Here is a 20,182-nt window from a genome sequence, read left to right on the forward strand (position 1 = left end):
GCCAGGAGCTTGGGAAATAAACAGGAGGAAATTGTCCTCCTGCTTAACACAAATAATTACAATGTCATAGGTATAACAGAGACCTGGTGGGAGAGATTGAGTGGACAAAAGGGGCGGGGGTGTAACTCTCTACGTCAAGGAAAGTTACGCATCCCTGCAAGTCGACATTGGCACCCAGGGTGGATGACTGGAGACCCTCTGGGTTAAAATCCATAGGGAACATGGCACAGGGGACACAATTGTGGGAGTGGTGGGACTACAGACCTCCCACCCAGAATCAAGAGCTTGACCAGGAGTTTGCTAGAGAATTGGCAGAGGCTGCACACTCCCAGTGCATGGTTGTCATGGGAGACTTCAACTACCCAGGCATCTCATGGGAAGAGTGCTCGGACAAATTCAAACGGTCACAAAGCTTCCTCATGTGCATGGATGAGCTCTATCTGATGCAAGAAGTCTACAGGCCAATGAGAGGTAAAGCACTGCTCGACCTGATACTGGTAACCGGGAATCTAATCAGCAACCTAACAATTGAAGGGAAGCTGGGTGACAGTGACCACAAGCTGATCACCTTCACCATCCACCATAAAGCTGGCAAGTCAGTCAGCAATACAGAAGTCCTCAACTTCAGGAAAGCTGACTTTGACAAGCTCAGGAAGCTTGTTGGTGAGGCTGTAAGGGACCATGACCCAAAGGGGAGGGGAGTCCAAGATGAGTGGTTGCTTCTCAAGGGAGCCATCCTGGATGCACAAACTAAGTCTGTTCTTGGCTCAGCAGGGAACTAGCAAACCTCCTGCATCTAAAAAGAAAGACCTACAAAGGATAGGAGGTGGACCCCCTCCAAGGAGGAATATTCTGCACTGGTCTGGACCTGCAGGGAGCGAACCAGGGAAGCCAAGGCTGCAGCAGAACTCCAACTGGCTACAAGTATCAAGAACAATAAAAAGTCCTTTTTTAAATATGTGGGGAGCCAGAGGAGAAGCAAGGGCAACATTGGACCCCTGCTAAACCTGAAGGGACAACTGATGACCGACACCCAGGAAAAAGCCAGCTTGCTAAATGGGTATTTTGCGTTGGTCTTTCACAAGTCCCATAGGACGCCCCTGCCCATTACAGGACAGGGGCGCCTAAGTGAGGTTGGCTCCTTGCCCTCCATCAATGCTGTCCTCATGAAGAAACAGCTTGAGAGGCTGGAAACCTTCAAGTCAGCCAGCCCTGACAATTTACACCCCAGGGTACTCAAGGAGCTGGCTAGCATCATAGTTCAGCCGCTGGCATGGGTCTTCAAGAACTCCTGGTGCTCTGGTAAAGTGCCCAAAGATTGGAATAAGGTAAATGTGGTGCCTATCTTCAAGAAAGGGAGGAAAGTGGATCCAGCAAACTATAGGCCCGTCAGCCTGACCTCTATCCTGGGGAAAGTCTTAGAAAAGATTATCAGAGAGGCCATTCTTAACAGACTGGCTGATGGCAACATCCTGAGGGATAGCCAGCATGGATTTGTTGCGGGTAGGTCTTGCTTGACCAATCTTATTTCCTTTTATGACCAGGTGACCTATCACCTGGACAAAGGAGAGGAGATTCATGTCGTATATCTTGACTTTAAAAAAGCATTTGATCTGGTGTCCCATGATCAAGTCTTGGCAAAACTGGCCAACTGCGGCCTCAGGTCTACCATGATCCACTGGCTGGAGAATTGGCTCCGTGGTTGGACCCAGAGGGTGGTGGTTGACAGAATTCAATCGTCATGGTGTGCTGTGACCAGTGGGGTACCTCAAGGCTCTGTCCTTGGACATATATTATTCAACATCTTCATTAATGATGTGGACATTGGAGTCAGAAGCAGACTGGCCAAGTTCGCCAATGACACCAAACTTTGGGGTAAATCATCCACACCTGAGGACAGGTAGGCAATCCAGGCTGACCTTGACAAGCTCAAGAAATGGGTGGACGAGAACCTGATGGTGTTTAACAATGAAAAATGCAAGGTTCTCCACCTCGGGAAGAAAAACCTGCAGCATGCTTATAGGCTCAGCAGTGCTATGCTGGCTAGCACTACGGATGAAAGGGACTTGGGGGTCATGATTGACCACAAGATGAACATGAGCCATCAATGTGATGCTGCTGCTAGTAAAGCGAGCAAAACACTGGCTTGCATCCATAGATGCTTCTCAAGCAAATCCCAGGATGTCATTCTCCAGTTGTACTCGGCCTTGGTGAAGCCACAGCTGGAGTACTGCATCCAGTTTTGGGCTCCACAATTCAAAAAGGATGTGGAGAAGCTTGAGAGGGTGCAGAGGAGAGCCATGTGCATGATCAGAAGTCAGGAAAACAGACCTTATGAAGAGAGGCTGAGAGCCATGGGACTCTTCAGTCTAGAAAAGCGCAGTCTCAGGGATGATCTAGTGGTCACCTATAAGTTTATCAGGGGTGCTTACCAAGATCTGGGGGAACATCTGTTCACCAGAGCACCCCAAGGGATGACAAGGTCAATAGGTCATAAATTCCTCCAGGACCGTTTCAGGCTGGACATAAGGAAGAACTTGCTTACTGTCCGAGCCCCCAAGGTCTGGAATAGCCTGCCATCGGAGGTGGTTCAAGCACCTACATTGAACGCCTTCAAGAGAAATTTGGATGTTTATCTTGCTGGAATCCTATGACCCCTGCTGACTTCCTGCCCCTGGGGCAGGGGGCTGGACTCAATAATCTTCCAAGGTCCCTTCCAGCCCTAATGTCTATGAAATCTAAGAAACATTTGTCAAACATTTAGCTACTCTCACAACAAGTACAACCCTTAGATGAGACAAGCCACTGAATCACTTTGTATTCAGAGAAGGGTTTGAATAGAGTAAGTAAGATATTGGATCACACGCAATAGTGAGGGTTACACAAAATGTTGATTTGCTGTGCTTATGAAATGAGTACCTTCTATCCTAGGCACTGAACAAGGCAAGGTTCCGTGGAAAATGAGTACACGATCATGTAATTAAAGACTACCTCATAATGAACGAGCACTGTGAGGCTGAGCAATGGTTATACAGCCAGCTGTCTAGGCATACATAGATGTAGATATCACTCATTCACAAACTTCTACATCTTTAGAGATCACAAACGATTAGAATTTGTAAAGAAAATGTCCTTTCCTTAGTGTGCTTTAGCTGGAAACTACGGAAATGTGCTCTTATTCTTAACTCTTTGTTTAACTAAGCTTCTCTTTGGGAATATATGTAGGTCAATACATCTCTTATACACTCCTGTGCATACTCACTTCCTGCATTACATTTGTCAAATACGTAAATATTTTCATTCTTAAAAAGTCAGTAAATTAAATGTTATATCCCTGGGTGTTATTGGCATGTTTTATGAAGCCCAACTTAAATACAATTAATACATTACACATAATAAAGACTGGAATCCTCCAGCATGGTAATTCTGTTTTACTCAGAGTCAGAATATTCACAAGATCATGATATTTATTGCTGTATTCTACTTCTAAGAAATTTGCACATATGGATGTTTATTGGCAAGAAAGAAATTAAAATATTCCTAATCAAACTTTTTTTTTTTAATAGTGAAGTTTAAATAGCTTAGCAACATATTTTTCATTCCAAATCTACTATCACAAATGAATTAATTATTTGGTAGTTTATTCTGTTCACTTGCTGATAGTGTTTATGTATCAATTTACTATGTGTCCAGCACTTGAAAAACTGGTGTAGGTGTTTTGACTATGAGAAGTCTGTCCAGATGGCCTCAGAATGAAGGATGATATTCAAATATTCCCAGGGGACTGGCCAGCTGCATCTAACATAATTTAAAAAATGCACAGAACCATTTTCATAAAGTATAATTGAGAATACTGGGGAGAGTGCTTAAATGTAATCCATTTATAATTGACTTACTTGGCAGGAGTCAACTGAAATTAGATTTTAGCAGGCACAAGCGTTAAGGTATGCATCTCATGTAAACCACATCAGAACAAAGTCTGTGGCTTTGAAAGAGGATTCCACAGTTCAATCTTTGTTTAATATTATTTTGCCATTATTCAGACATTTACCAGCTACAATAAAAGATTCTCTGAAGAAGTCCAATAATTAATCATGCTATTGAGAAACATTCAGAGGTACTTCAAATCTATATCAACATAAATAAATATATTCAAGGCTTCACACTTTAATGCCTCACTCCCCCAATCTGAGCAGGAAACTGAAACCTGGAGGTCTAAACTGGACACATTGTGTTTGATAAACAGTGCACAACAGTCTTATTTAAATACTAAGGAAAAGCCTCCACAGAAATGAGCCAAATCTAATACAGTAAGACAACCTGTATGGTGCTTCATATACCAATAACATTTTGGGTATCACATTCTCATCTTCTGGAGCTGACCCAGGACCCTAATAGTAGAGGTCTATGCCTTCTTGCGAAAGACCTGTTTTCACTCCAAAACCATAATGTTTCATTCCTGCCAGGTGCTGAATGTGTGCAGAGGGGGGAAACTATATTCCATGAAGTGACTGCCACACAAAACCTATAGCCATGGAGAGGGGTATGTTTAGCAGGCTCCAGGAGATCGCTCATTAAATCCTAATCATACATCCAGGACTTCAACAAAGAAACAGAAAATTCTCAAGGGGGAAAAGATCATCATCTTAGTATGTAGATTGTTTTACTAAATTCAAATATAGAAAAATTTCCAAGATGCTATAATATTTTTGGCTTGCATAAAACAATGTGCCTCTTACTAGGGGCTCTTAAGATTATGACCTGTCTGATTTTAGTGTGTTAAAATAATGCTCCAGGAAAATGTTAGAAAATTATGTGTCACCAAAATTTATGGTTTTTAAGTGAAAGGAAACCAATGACATAACAGATTATTTGGCTGGGTTTCTGACACAAATTTCAGGCATATTTATTTCTTCCAATTAGCTCTCCATTAGATCAGTTCAGGTGCAAGTTACTTTAGCATATTTATTTGATGTGATTTATAGAAAGACTTTCTGAGTGACCCATGAACAACATGTGAACAGAAAAATATGCATACCATTTTATATAACAAAAAAAAAAGACCTCCTTCCCCCAAAATAACATTGTGAATGTACAGTTACAATTGCATCTATATTCCCAGACACAGACCAAGACAAATCTTGCAATTGGATCATAGACAGACACAAGAGGGACACCAGCCCACCAACTGTTAGCGCAGACTTAGCGAAGGGGCACTTGGAGGGCTGGATGTATTCAAATGAGCAGGCCCAGATGAACTTCATCCAAGGGTGCTGAAGGAATTGACCACTGTCATAGCGTAGCCGCTGGCACGGCTGTTTGAGCACTCATGGTGCTCTGGTCAGGTCCCAGAGGACTGGAAAAGGGCCAATGTGGTCCCTATTTTCAAGAAGGGAGGAGGGAGGAAGTCAGGCCAGTTAGTCTCACTTCTATCCTTGGGAAAACTCTGGAAAAAATCAGTAAAGAGCATATTTGTGGGAGCCCAGCAGGGGAAATAAGGCTGAAAGGAAATCAGCACAGGTTATTGCAGGTAGATCCTGTCTGACTAACTTTGTTTCTTTTTATGACCACAAAATGCTTAGACGCAGGAGTCAAAGTAGACATATCTGCCTAGACTTTAAGAAGGCCTTCAATACGGTATCACATTCTGTTATTGTAAATAAACTGACAGGCTGTGATGTAGATGATTGGCTTAGGGGTTGCACTCACAGAGTTGTGGTGGATAGGTCGATATAGACATGGAAAGATGTGGGTAGTGGAGTCCTGCAAGGCTCAGTCCTTGGACTGGTGTTATTCAATGACTTCATCAGTGACTCGGACAAGGGCGTAGAGAGCACCCTGTCCAAGGTTACAGATGATACCAAATTATAGGGCAAAATTAACACACCAGAGGGTAGGGAATGGATCCGGGCAGATCTGGACAGGTTGGAAAAATGGGCAGAATAAAATAGGATTCAGTTCAACAAAGACAAGTGCAAATTGCTGCACTTGGGCAAAAAGAACCACCAACATACTTACAAGCTGGGGGAGGACCTTCTCAGCAGCACAGCAGCAGAAAGGGGTCTTGGAGTCATAGTTGACTCCAAGATGAATATGAGTCGTCAGTGTAACAAAGTGATCAACAAGGTTAACCACACTTTATCCTGCATTAGCAGATGCATGACAAACAGGTCCAGGGAGATGATGCTTCCCCTCTATGCAGCACTGGTCAGGCTGCAGTTGGAGGACTGTGTCCAGTTTTGGGTGCCGCACTTCAAGAGGGAGGCGGAGAATCTTGAGAGGGTTCAAAGGAGGGCTACTCGTATCGTCAGAGACCTGCAGACAAGGCCCTACAAGGAGAGACTGGGGGACCTAGATCTCTTCAGCATTCACAAGAGAAGGCTGAGAGGTGATCTTGTGGCTGCCTCTAAATTCAACAGGGGAGCGCAGCAGGGAATAGGAGATGATCTATTTACTAGGGCACCCCCAGGAGTAACTAGGAATAATGGCCACAAATTGACAGAGAACAGATTTAGGTTGGCCATTAGAAAGAATTTCTTCACAGTAAGTGTTGCCAGAATCTGGAATGGGCTTTCAAGGGAGGTGGTGTTCTCCCCTACCTTAGGGGTCTTCAAGAGGAGACTAGACAAGCACGTAGTTGAGGTCATCTGACCCGAGTGCTCTTTCCTGCCGAGGGCAGGGGGTCAGACTCGATGACCTACTGAGGTCCCTTCTGACCCTAACATCTATGAATCTATGAATTACTAGGATTCATATGAAGTTCCCTTTAACATAATGTCTGCTTAAAAATCAACTGCAAATAAAATGTGTGTGTACCATGTACACATGCATACCAATCTACAGCCAAGCAATACTCATCTTAACACTAACTCTAATGTATGTGCTTTACCACCCAAAATACACCACCACCCAATGGTATGGGATTCCTGTCACATCAGGAAGTTCCTGCATTCTGCTACCTCACACAGACTCTTTCCTGAAATGTCACATTCCCTGGACACTGTTTCCAAGAATACTTACTCTATGTCACACAGTCAGTCATGACCCTAGAAAAAAATCTTTTTTTCCTAAATTCTGCCTTCCAAAATCAAAGATGCATGTTTTATCTGGGGGATGTTTATATGTGAGAAAATATGGTAGTCTCAAATTTACAACCTTTATTGCAACCTTTTAAAGACAGTAATAACTAGGGATGTGTGAAGCTTTGGTCCCTGATTCAACTCAGTGGAGATTTGGTCTGATTCGGTGGCCAAATCTCTGAATTGAATCGGGAAACCCTTTAACCTCTCTGAATTGAATTTGAACCCTCTGAATCGATTCAGAGAGATTCAGAAAGATTTAGTGATTTGGACATAGACACATCTTTAAATGTTTTTTCTACATACCTCAACGTAGCAGGCAGCTCGTGAATACTGAGATGGTGGGCTGCATGGAGTGTTCCACAGGAGCTCAGGGGGCTCCCCAGCGTGCTCGGCAGCAGACCCAGAAGTGGACCAGAAGCACTTCTGGTCCACTTCCAAGTCCACCAGAGAACGCTTGGCGACTGGTACCTCCTGAGTCTGGGGGGGCACCCAGGGTCCCCCCATGGCTGCTAGCTGAGCCGGAGGGGCATGGGGGGGGGGCGCCCAAGTGCACTCGCCGGCAGACCCAGAAGTGGACCGGAAGTAGTTCTGGTCCACTTCTGGGTTTGCCACTGAGCACATGGGCATCCTCCCTGCACTCCATCCACCCCAGAATCGTAGCATTCACAAGCCACACTTGATACCTCAAGGTATGTAGAAAAAATATTTAAAGTTGTGTTTATGGCCAAATCATTGACTCTCCAAATCAGCATTGAATTTTCAGATTCAGATTTGGCCAAATTGAATCAGAGACAGTGATCCAAATCAACTAATCGAATCACTGTCCCTGATTTGGGCCAAATAAGAATGCAAATCGAATAGGGCCTGTTTTGCACACCCCTAGCAATAACAGCTTACTCAAGTGAAAGCATTCTATATCACTACCTTGTCTTAAGGTCATTGAGATCAAAGTTAAGGTTGGCCCTTCAAGTTGGAATAGATTTTGGTGTAGATGTGAACAACTCTCAAAACTGGATTTGGGCTTTGCAGCAGGGAATTGGGAGTTGATGTTATCTTAACTGGGGACTGCATTGGAACAGTCATTGGAACTTCATTGGAAGTTAATGTTCAGGGGGTTCAAGGGGAGTCAGCAGAGATTGGTAAATGGGGTAGCATGGACAACTGTTAAGGACAGTGGACTGAGAAGCAAACAGACATTTGATGGATGAGTGGTTAGGGTGCTGGGAGAATACAAGGTGCTAAATAGGTTGGGAGGGAACATGGACTGTATGACTACAGAAATCCTAAGGTTTCAATGAGGCAAAGTGGGATATTAAATTTTTAAGTCTGAAAGGGAGTCTGGGGAAGGAAGCCTAGAAGAGGAACAAGTAATGACTGAACTATAAAAAAAAAGATGCAGAGAATTTTCAGGTGAGGGAAGTATGGAAGTCTCTGGGGGATATCAAGGAATATGTGATATATATGGGCCTGCCAACCGTGTTGGGCAGAGCCAGAAAAAAGCCAGGTAACAATCATTCAAAGCTGAATGATGTCATTGTCTTCTATTTTCCAAATATATATGTTTATATCAATTCTCCTTTAGAGGATAACTGTGCTAAATATGGACTAAATTCAATCATACAGAAAGAGAGAAGAACTTCATACTAGCACACCTTAGGAGGTTTGTCAGTGTCCTAGTAGTGACCCTGATCAGGTCTGTGACACTTTGGGACTTACAAGGGATATTGGGCTGAAAGAAAGGGTCAGGAGCTGATGGGATCTGTGTGTCTGGTGTGAAGCTGGGAAGCCAGAGAAGCAGGACAGGGAGGAAGCAGCAGTAAACTGAAATTCATGGTGGATATGGGAATGCCCTTTGGCTTTCCTAAGCATAGATCAAAACTGTTCAGATGAAGAAGGGGAATAACTTTTATTACATTTAAAATTACATTTAAAATAACCTCTACCCACAATATTATTTTAATACATGCTTTTGTGTGCAGTAACTATGGTAGACTCTGCTTCAGGCACCTAATTTTGAGAACTGGATTATTTTAATTAATTCCTCTAGTAAAGTTGGTGACTATATTCTCTGAAAAATGGGTTAGAAAACTCAATAGGTTTCTGAACAATAAGTGTGGTAAATTTGAAGACTAAATTTAATCAATGAACTGTGATCTAAAGGGATTTAATCCTGTTTTAAGTAAAAGTCTTAATGTAGTTTTAACTATGGACTCACTACCATCACTTCAGTAATATTGATAACCAGTGCACATCTCATGAGATCCCAGAGGAATGCCATTTAACATTCATTTATTTAAATAACTATCATGGCAAATATAAGGAAAACAAACCTGCTGCTAATGTGGAATGTTTTTAGCACACAAATGTTTTTTCCAATTAAAAAATTAATTTGGGAAGAATAATGACAACGCATCTAGGCTGTCAATCACTCTTATCTGTGAATATCTATTGTAATCCAGCTTTGAAGACATTTGAAAGAGGAGTTTGTGCAGCCTTCATTTCAGACCTGTTGATTTGCATGTATCCTGATATCATTAGAGTTGGAACTTCCAACACGTCATGTAGCTTACTGCCCCCTGCATTGTTTTCCTTACCTCCAAATCATCTGATAGATGGCATCTACTAGCTATCTAAATACAGCCTATGCATCTCTAGTGAAGGCATAATCAACTGGGCAATATCAGCCTTTTTCATTAATATAATAAACATGGTATTATATGTTTATGGTGGCTTACCTGCCAAGGTATAGATCAAATAAGCAAATGACACCCCAAATAAAAATCCTTGACAAAACAATGGGGAAGTTGTGTATTGAAGAATACCCCTACCTAGCTGCAGCCAACCTAAAGACAACTGACGCATCCAAGAGCTGAGCCCAGGATCAGGAAAAAGATTTTCATCCTTAGAGGATCCAGCACTTAAAAAAGGGTCATTGTTCAATGAGAAGTCAGAGTGTATAGAGTGAACTGAGGAAAGCTAACAGGTTGGTAACAGAGGAAAAAGTGAGGCAAAACTGCAGAAAGGACAGTCATCTCCTCATAGCCCTGGCCCAGAAGTAACTGGGCTGCCAAGGGTAATTAAAGTATCTATGGAAAAGCTTAGGCTTAGAGAAAAAGAAAATTGAATATGAGCCTTTACTGTATTTACTCTTGATTTTGCATGCTGGATACAGACTCTAAGCCACCTCACTGATCGCCAACACCTGGTGTGAAAAGATTTTTAGGTGCCAAGTCACATTTACCAAAGTCCATTACATTCATCCAGAAACATGAGTGAATAGATGGTGATTCGCAGCTTGGACAGCTTGCTCATATGCATTCAAAATATTTATATATGCTCCTATGCCTGTTCAAAATATTTCTGTTCCTAGTGGCAGGCTTCAGTTGGTGCAAAGTAGCATAGCTTCACTGAGTACAAAAGGGGTGAAACTACCTGAGGATCTGGCCCTGAAGCTTATTCTAACATTTAATGTTAACATTCCAGGCTGAAGTTTACCCTGACTATATAATGTTCTATTTGCTTCATGTTATTTTTTGTGTGTCCTCTTTATAATCTCCCTATTGCCATAGATTATGTTTGAGGTAAATCAGAACCAAGAATGTAGTTACAAAAGCAACTGTGGTAAATTCAAGGGAGCTCCTCCCTTCACCCCCAACCTTTCTTTGAGGAACAGGCTGCTTACTGCATGGCAAACGGATGCACACCAGGCAGTTACTGCAGTGTAACTGTGGTGTTCTGCAAATTTGGACCGTACTTTGCCTTTCAGGAACACGCTTGTGCAGCTATCCCCTGAGCATATTTAGTCCAGGAAAAGGTAAAATAGAAGCATCATTATTTATAAATATGGCTCAATTCTGAGGGATGTGAACACCAGCAAATACTGCTGAAAATAGCTGAAGAGAGCATTAGGACAGATGGGTGGCTAACATGTTAGCATTCTGTTACCTGCTTCCTTTGGCGAGAGAAAATACATGCAATGAACAGAAAGTTATTTGAAAATATTGCAAGATTCAAATTACGCACAGCCCACAGTTCTAGCTTAACGAAATAGGGGCTTGATTTTTTGTACAGACTTTCTGAACAGAATTATGCTCAAGAGTGACCAGTTACAAGGCCATACATTAAATTATTTTGCCAAGATATCCTTATTTATTTTAAGATGTCCTAGCTGAAGGAAAGAAAAAAAGTGCTCTGTCCTTAATGGTATTTACACTGACATCATTAAAACACCTAAGAAAGCTCCTTGGTGAAATCTAGTTGCAGAAGGTTGCCAAGAGATGGTACCTGTTTTTAATGTGTTGGGGAGAACCAAGACACTGGAAACTGCCATCAACCATAATAGCAAGCCGCGTGCAGAGTGCTTCACACTCCTCCATGCTAAAAAAGAGATATGAGAACAACAGTTATGACACAGTAGCCATATATTTGTAGCTACCTTTAGTTAAAATCAAAATAAACCCAAATGATGGAGGAAACAGTACACAGACCCCTTCACATCTGCCTCGCCAATACAAATACAACTCTAGTAGAGAATAAAGTGACAGCTGGCTGAATCTTATAACATTAGAAAAGCACTACTACTTGCTGGAGACAGAAATTACACATAAAACAGTATAAGTGATTGGAAACCAGTCTAAACTGGTAACAGAACAGAAGTTCAAAATGGCCGAACCCAGTTTAAGACAGACTTAGAAGGATGTAGTATCAGATTTAATCAGTTTAGGTTAGACTGGTCTAACAAATTTCTGTCCCAGATCAACAGGCAGCAGAAGGCTGGGCTAATGGGGCTAAGCCCCGCCCCCCAGATGTGGGGCAGTGGTGGCAGTGCAGAAGGCCACAGGGCAGCCCAGGCACAGGCTCCAGTGGCTGCAGCAGGGAACATGCACAGAAACAGCCATGCAGCTGCAGCCTACATGCAGCCAGGATTATTGCACCGCAGCAGCTTGAGGAGCACTGCTAGGGTTACCATACGTCTGGGTTTTCCTAGACATGTCCTCTTTTTGAGTCCTCCTGTCTCCATCCGGGTGGGTTTTTCAAATCTGAACAAATGTCTGAGTTTTTGCTTTGTCTGCTTGGCGGGAGGAGGGGGAGGGGCAATTGTAGGCAGGGAATGGCAGGCAGGTAAGTGCGTCTGCATTCACCCCAGGAGCTGCAGGCAGGTAAGTCTGGTTTGGAGGGCTGAGACTGGGGCTGTGACAGGGCAGGGAGGCTGTGGGGGAGGGTGGTGCCTGCCCCCTCCAGCAAGGGAAGGGGCCTTTCAAGAGCCATGGCTGGGCCAGCAACACAGGGACCAGTGCCCATGCTTGCAGGGGCAGAGCAGCCAGGAGATGCTGCAGGGGGAAGCAGAAGGTAAGGCGTGGCCAGGCCTCCTTGCATGGAGCGGCAGGTGGAGGGTGTCACAGGCCTCCCCTCCTCTTTCCTCCAGCCCCCTCTGGACTCGCTCTGAGCTACCACGCTCTAGCCTGGTCAGGACAGGAGCAACTGGGGCCCCTCCGGCAGGGCTGGGGGGAAGTAGGGAGCTGCAGGTGAGGAGCGAGGGGCACCAGCAGGGCTTGGGGCAAGCAGAGGGCTGTTGGTCAGGAGTTAGGGGTACCAGCATGGCCCAAGGGAACAGGGTACTGTGATTTGGGAGTGAGAGACACTGGCAGTGCTGGGGTCTGTGGGGTCGGGAGTGAGGGACAGCAGCAGGGCTGAGAAGGCTTTGGCTTAGGAGCCAGAAGCAACAGAAGAGGCAGGGGAAGGGCACTGCCCACAGTCACATTTCCCCAATCACACCCAGACACAGGCAAGGTGTCCTCTTTTTTGGAACTGAACGTATGGTAACCCTAAGCACTGCCCACCACAGCAGGCAAGTCTGGGAAGGGGCATGGGGGGGTGGGGAGGGAGAAGATCAAGGCCCCCACAGTGAGGGAAGGTGTGGGGCAGGGACGGAGGTGAATGAAGCCCCAGGGTGGGTTGTGGGATGGTCGAAGCCTAGGTGGCTTGTCCTTGTCCAGGGGTGTGAAGGGACTCCCGGCACTGCATGCACCCCGGGGGAGGCACAGGGGGCCCTTGTCCCCCAGATTTCTGCAAGGGAATGAGGCAGGCTACCTGCTGCATGCTGGGCTTTGAACCCCACTGCCGCTGTCTCGGGAGCCATGCGATGCTATGTTTCTGCCATGGCCAGGCTGCGCTGCATCCCCTGCCCACCAAGTGGTGGCAGGCACATGGCATGGCACACAGCATCCAAGGCAGCAGGGCACAGAGCCCCATCCTGCAGCAGCAGCCTGCCTCCACCCCATGCACAAATCCAGAGGCACATGTCCTCCGTGCCTCTCCCAGGGTGCGCGCAACTGTAGGAGCCCACCACCCCACACGCTCCTCTGGATGAGGCGCCCAGGCCCCGACTGTCCCATTACTCATCCCAGCCTCAGGGCCCCATTCACTCCAGCCCCTGCCCCACACCCTCCCCCACTGTGGGGGCCTCAATCTGCCCTGCTGTGCCCCATCCCTCTCTCCCCACCCCTTCCCCTCCACAGACTTACCTGCGGGGTGAGGTGTGTGTGCAAATGTGTGTGTACTCAGCCCCCACAAATAATATTTTCTCCCTCTGCCTATGTCCTGATCCCATAGCAAATCATTTAGTTTCCTCTCCTCTAGCATCCCAGGATGGCTTATGGCTCCCAGCTAATCCCTCTTGCAGGGCAGCAGGCTAGTCTCTGCCTCCCTCTCCCCCATCTGTGCCAGCTCAGCCAGGCTGGCCCTGCCCCAGGGCTGTTATACAGCTGAGGCAGCAAAGCCTGTGCATCCTCTCTGCACCTGTCAGACCTGCAGGACAGTGGGAGGAGGCAGGGGAACAGATCCTCATGCTCCAACCAGGGCCTCAGAGCTGCAGCCCCTCATGGGGTTTTCCCTTCCCTGCCCCAGGCTCCCCTTGAGCTGGGGTCTGCCCAGCTGTGTTTTCCCCACCCCAGCCTGGCTGCACAGCCCTAGACCCCTCCAGTCACTGCCTTTGACCTGCAGGGGGACTGGCAAAGGAGTCCCTGTCCTGATGCCAAGGTGGAGTTTTCCCCTACTCCAGCCTGGGGTCCGCCCAGCAGCAGAGAGCACCACACCAGGGCTGATTCCCCCTTGCACTGCTAGGCCAACTACTCAGTCCTTCCCCCTTCCAGTCTCTGACCCACAGGGGGTAGGGGAAGAAGCCCCCATCCCAATGCCAAGCAGGGATATGCCCTCCACTCCCCTCACTGGCCCGGATCAAGCCCACTGCCCCCCCGTCACATCTCCCCAGAACCCCCGCTCACCTTCCCCTGCCCCCTGATTACCTGCGGCTGCCCAGGAAACAGGCAGGGAAGGGTTAAACTGCCCAGGTCTGCTCTGCACAGCAGGGCAGACAGTTTAACCCTTTTCTGCCTTTTCCCTGGGAGAGACAGCATGGGCAGCCACAGGTAATCAGGGGCAGGGAGAAAGTAAGTGGGGATTTTAGGCACTGGGGAGAGTAAGAGGGACAGTAGGCGCAATCCAGGCCAGAGGGGAAGGAGGCAGCCCAAGCTCAACACAAGGATGGGCAAACCTTCCCCCAACTTGAGGGGGCACAGCAGGGAGCTGGGTACATGCCAGGCAGCCAATGAGGAATGCCCCCCACCCTGCTAGGCCTCGCTGGGCAATGGTTGTCAGGGTGGGAGGCATGCTCCAGCGCACCCCTCCACCCCAGCCCTGCCTTCTGGCCTGGGCCAGTGCAGGCTTCTGCCTGCCTTGGCCAACCAAAGACTGAACATGAGTTAAGTTTGTTATCAGTCCAATTTACACACTAGAGAAATCTGTGAAAACTGGATTGATTTCACCTCAAGCTTTTTGACTGTCTGTACTTAGCCTCAGTGTTAGATATTTAACGTATCTGCAGCCACAGAAGAAATGCTGAGGGCTCTCAACATGGTGCTTTCTTCCATGCATTGTGAGTGGTCACTCCAGGTTCAGGTTGGGGCAGTACTGAAATGTGTACAGCTGTGTCTTAAATTTGTAAGCATGCTTAAAGAGGAAGGCAGGATTACATGGGACCAAACAATGCCCTAAAATTAACTCAAACATGAATTTAGGATGGAGCAACAAAATTTCAAAGAGATGCATCCTGAAATTTGAATATTTCAGGATGTATCATCCTGGCTGACCAGAACTACAACACTGTTACTTGGGAAAGCACTGGAGCTGCATTTCAGGTATTCCCAGGGGTGGTAACTCATTCATACTAGGGCAGGAATTAGCTAGACCGCTAATTAGCTTTGACCTGCAGGGGGACTGGCAAAGGAGTCCCTGTCCTGATGCCAAGGTGGGGTGCCCCTCTAATATGCAAGTGTGTTACAACTCTTAAAGAGGGGTCACAGACGCATCCTTCTCCCAGTAAAAGAGGAAAGCTAGCACCAAGAGGTACCCTCGTTGCAGGGACAATGACTTTCAGCAGCTCCTTGTAGGAGGATGCCACTAGGGTTTTGGTAAAATACTGCAGTCCAACAATTGACACAACCTGAAAAACTGAAGCTCCATCTAAAAATCAGGATACTTGACTTCAAAGATAAGGCCCAGATCCCATTCCACCACCAGGCCAGCTAAGTAGCATTTAGAGGTTTAGGTGCCAATGTCACTAAATGAAATCCTAAATTTCACCCTCCATCTACAGCATCTACAACCTGCTAAGATGCCCATATTCTCTCTCTCGCTCTCTCTCTCCTTTTTAACCTGGAAAGACCCATGACTAGACTTGGCCTACTGTGCATGCTCAGAAATGATCCAGACAGTCACCTTCATGTCTTCCTTCAGCCAGGTTCAATTGTGAGCCAATACCATCTGGGAAGCTGATAAAACTTGCATACATGTCTGCTTCTTGAGTCAGAGAAAAACCTTGAGGAGTGACTGCTTGATACTGAGACCATGGGAGGAGGTGCCCCCACCCTGTATCTTCAGCCTCCATCCTCAATGTAATTTATGCAGTTTGTATTACATTGTCAATGGATAAAATGTGAACAAAAACCTGAAAACAGGGCCAGGACCAAGGGCTCTCTCCTTAATTGGGCAGCTTGTGCTCACTGTACTTCTGGCCCTGTGACTCCTCCATTCCTTGATGCCCAATGGCCCAACTTCAACAGGTGAGATGAAGGATGCCCTCAGCCCTGCCTAATTCATAAAATGGTGATGAAAATACTTTCATGAGAAGTGAGACGTGAGCTTAAGTATCCTCTATGCAAGAAAGGACTAGAGTCTCCCTCTGTTAGGGTACTGGACAAAAGGCTGAGGGATGCCTCCTCCAGAAGTGGAAAAGCCCTAAGCTTAAATTGTCAGACTATCACTTAACAACCATTCCTCTTTTCTGTTTGCTTGTGATGCACAAGAAACTCAATTTCTAAAAAAAAAATATTATTTATCATTTAAAAGTTCCTATGAAAATCTGGCCTCCAAACTTAAATCTTTCCTTTCTACAACCTGTAAAAACAAAGTGTTATTAATTAGAATGGAAATCTGTGTAGACAACTGTTGCTAAATATTAGTCCCCTAGTTCAGAGTCATTCACTTGTAAAGTTATTTCCTGCAAGTTATTTGAAGAATTTCACTATCATGATTACAACAGAACACAATTAACCTTTGGTTTATTTGCTGAATATGAAAATTATGCCTTTTTTGTTTTACACTATGAACTGAACCCTATCTGTGTCATTTACTGATGACTGGTTTCTTAAGCCATATGGTATCAGGCATAAACACTCATGCCTAACTATTCAGATTCCGTTTCAATGATCACTTAAAAATGGCTCCAAAATGCATTTTCTGAGAGCATTTTGCTGGTAAATCTAAAACCTTTAAACAGCCCTATATAAGAAACATATCTGGAACACATCTAAAGCAAATTAATTAAAAAATATCTAACAAATCTTTATGGAATATTTTGTTGCATTATTTTATCAATTAATTTACGACTTCAAAACTTGATTTGGCCAAAATATTAATTCAGTGTTTCTATTAATTAATATGGCCCCTTATGGGCATACTTTTCTAATTACACAGCTAAACATTTCCATCCACAAATCAGACTGCTCCCTCATTGTAAGCTATTTTATATATAAATATGCCTATTATACTGAATGCCCTGCAGGGGATATGCAGTTGATTCAAGTTAGCATAGGTGCTACAAAAGAGTTTCAGTGCTTCTGCCATTAAAGTGAAGAAATTGTGATCATAGCAAGGAGTCTTGGCAAGATCCTCAATTCTGTATAGGGACCAGGTGTGGCACACAGACAGTATATACCACATCCACCAGGGAGCAGCAGGCTCTGACATGCTGATGCCAATCCAGAATTCTTAGTCAGTTCAGCAGAGGGGCATCCCAATTCTCCTCCATCTCTCACCATACCCATGAAGCCATAGTCTAATCCTTAATACTTTAACCGAGAGAACATGGAGGTGATTTCATATTTCACCAACGAGAAGGAATTGCCAATCATAGCAAGAGACCCTAGCACTTTATTCTACACTTGGGTACCAGTTTTTCCCCCTCAGAAGTGTGTTCACTGGCACTTAACCAAAGGAAATATTTAGAATAACAGAAAACATTTCCTGCTGGGACAGTATCTCACCTGTGTGATGTCAGCACAGCTGCACAGCCATCCTGAACTTCCTGCATGATTGTTTTCCAGAGGTACCGCTTAGAGTATGGATCCATTCCAGAACTGGGCTCATCCTGCAGGCACAAATGCATCCATTCACCACATTACTTTTCATTCCATCCAGGAAGAGCACACACCAACTGCTGAAACTTCCTTAGCCTGACAAAGGGTTTTTGAACTCGGAAGCTTGCTTAATAACTATTCTCCAACTATTTGGGTTGGTCTAATAAAAGATATCAAATTCACCCAAGGAACCTTGTCTGCCTATGTCCTTAGACCAACACGGCTACAACCTACATCCCTCCATTCACCACAGGAATATAGTAGAGGCGATGAGAAGCCTGGAAAATGTCAGACAGCACCAGATGCTCCTGGCACAATCCATTTATAAGTGGGGACAAGGGAGTTCTGTGAACCTGGACTCTCACAATTCTTCTGGTTTATTGTAGGGGTGAGAAGGCTTGGTGGGCTGTGTTTGCTGCCCTGTCCATCTAGAACTTGTGGGTCTGCCTGCAGACGGCATGGACTATCAAACTGGAGGTCCTGTATCTCCATGTTGCCCTTCCTGCATGTGTCATATCTGTGCACAACTGGATCACAGCTTAACTTCCCTAGACTTCCCTAATCAGCAAGGACTTCCGTCTAAAGGAAAAAGTCCAGTCCATATTGCAGGAAACAGTGGTCTCAGCAAGGATTGCCTTAATGCAAGACTTCCCCCAATGACCAACTGTCCTCCTAAATTGGCCAGTTCATTGTACTCTGCTTCCAAAACTGGGAGGCTTCTCTGGAAAATGAAATGCAGCTCTTGGAATGGCACCATCCTTCTGTGTCCAGTAAAATGGGCTTAGATGTCAGCTGAGATGACCTAGACTTTCAAATCCATTCTCTCTGGTTTCATAGGGCTAGACAAGACAGGGCTTTATGACACTGGCCTTCAAGACAGACAGTAAGGACCTTGTTGCTTATTTTGTAAAGAAAAATCTCGGCTGAAATGTGTAAACAAAGATCTCAGCATTCCCAGTATGCTGCCTAAAACCTGATTGTCACTTAGTTACAAAGGCCACAAGCAGAAAGAGAGTCCAGCTCAGTCCCTTACAGTTGCCATCTCAGCTCTCTATAGTTGACAGGTGTAAAAATCAAGGGCCAAATAAAACAAGCATGTTCCATTTACACCCCAGGGTAGGGTAAATTGGCACTATTTTCAAGTCACTTTAGTACAGAAAAGCCATTGAAATTCTTCATAAATAAACCCTTTTAAAAATCCTTTATCCTTCCCAAAACACTGGTATGTATGCATCTTTTTGAGCATTTGTTATTTGAGTGTGGATTTTCTTCTTGACATTACACATGTGATGGTGTATGCCTCACAGTAAGAGGCAAATTGAAATGGCTGCCTGCAGTGGCAGGCTGTCATAAAGAGATTAAATAACAGTGGGAGCATCTTCTGAGATCAGGAACGGCTTTGACTTAAGATACCTCGTCCTTTTGCCAATTCATCCAACCTAAGCTAAAAATAAGTAAAACTGTCCAACCTATAAGTGAGCCAGTGATATAAAATTAGAAAAAGTAAAATATATCTGGTTCTAGGAATGCACACCAATTCAGACACATTGGAGGCATGCACAACTTTAGTTTAACCCACCTCCGTTCATGTGTGTGACACATTAGGATTGCTCTTTTCTTCTCTGCTCCAGGGAGTATGTGGCCTCCCGGTGGCATTTGTATATGGTTATGAGACACATTTGCTTATTTAGTTCTGTCTCAAGACAGAAAGGGAGATTGTAGGAAATGTCATTTCCTCTAGTTGAACCTGTTTATCATGGTGATGGGCACAAAATGAGAAGAAACAAAAAAGAAAGTAGTTCCTTGTCCTTCTCTGGATACCACTAGACTAACCTTCCATGCCTTGTCATGACCTTTTATCATTGGCTCATGAAGAATATCAGAGAAGATATAATTTTTGCCTGTGCAATTCTCTCAAGCGGTAGATCATCATTTTAATCTAACAAAGATCTTCCCTTCCAACTGTTACTCAATTTGAAGTCGCACTCAGCCAAATGAAACTGAGACAGTGCTCACTGATTCTCCATGGCTTTCCTCAAGCAGAATATCCTGGTTTAAACCTTGCATAACACACACTAGTGCCTCCTAAATCTGCAGAAGTTGCGTGGAAATTCTACCTATAAAAAAAATGTCCTTTGAAAATGAGAACTAGGACACACGGTTGAGAAGAAAGGAGCATTTGGGGAACGGTGTGCAGGGATAAGTTGAATTGTTTCCTTCTTGTTTATTAGATGAAACCACATTTACTTCTTCTGTTTTAAACCTAAAACCTGAAGAGTAAAACTTGCTTGTGATTGTAGCATACAGCTCCAATCCCTCTTAGGCCAAGTTCTTCTCTTAGTTGCAACAGTGCTAGCACCTATATCAGTACATCTCCACAGGCCTTGATACACATGCAACAGTAAA

At 44.9% G+C, this 20,182-nt stretch overlaps 1 protein-coding gene across 1 annotated transcript in view; it reads right to left on the reverse strand.

Annotated features, from left to right (window-relative positions):
* Positions 1–20,182, reverse strand: part of ABCA13 (ATP binding cassette subfamily A member 13) — a 351,606-nt gene that overhangs the window by 15,089 nt on the left and 316,335 nt on the right. The window contains exons 59-60 of the mRNA XM_014524731.2: positions 17,684–17,787; positions 11,367–11,459 (exon numbers count right to left, since the gene is read on the reverse strand). Coding sequence (XP_014380217.1) covers positions 11,367–11,459; positions 17,684–17,787 — 197 coding nt within the window. The remainder of the gene's footprint in view (positions 1–11,366; positions 11,460–17,683; positions 17,788–20,182) is intronic.

The sequence above is a fragment of the Alligator sinensis genome, unplaced genomic scaffold, assembly GCF_000455745.1.
Source record: "Alligator sinensis unplaced genomic scaffold, ASM45574v1 scaffold82_1, whole genome shotgun sequence".
Taxonomy (NCBI): domain Eukaryota; kingdom Metazoa; phylum Chordata; order Crocodylia; family Alligatoridae; genus Alligator; species Alligator sinensis.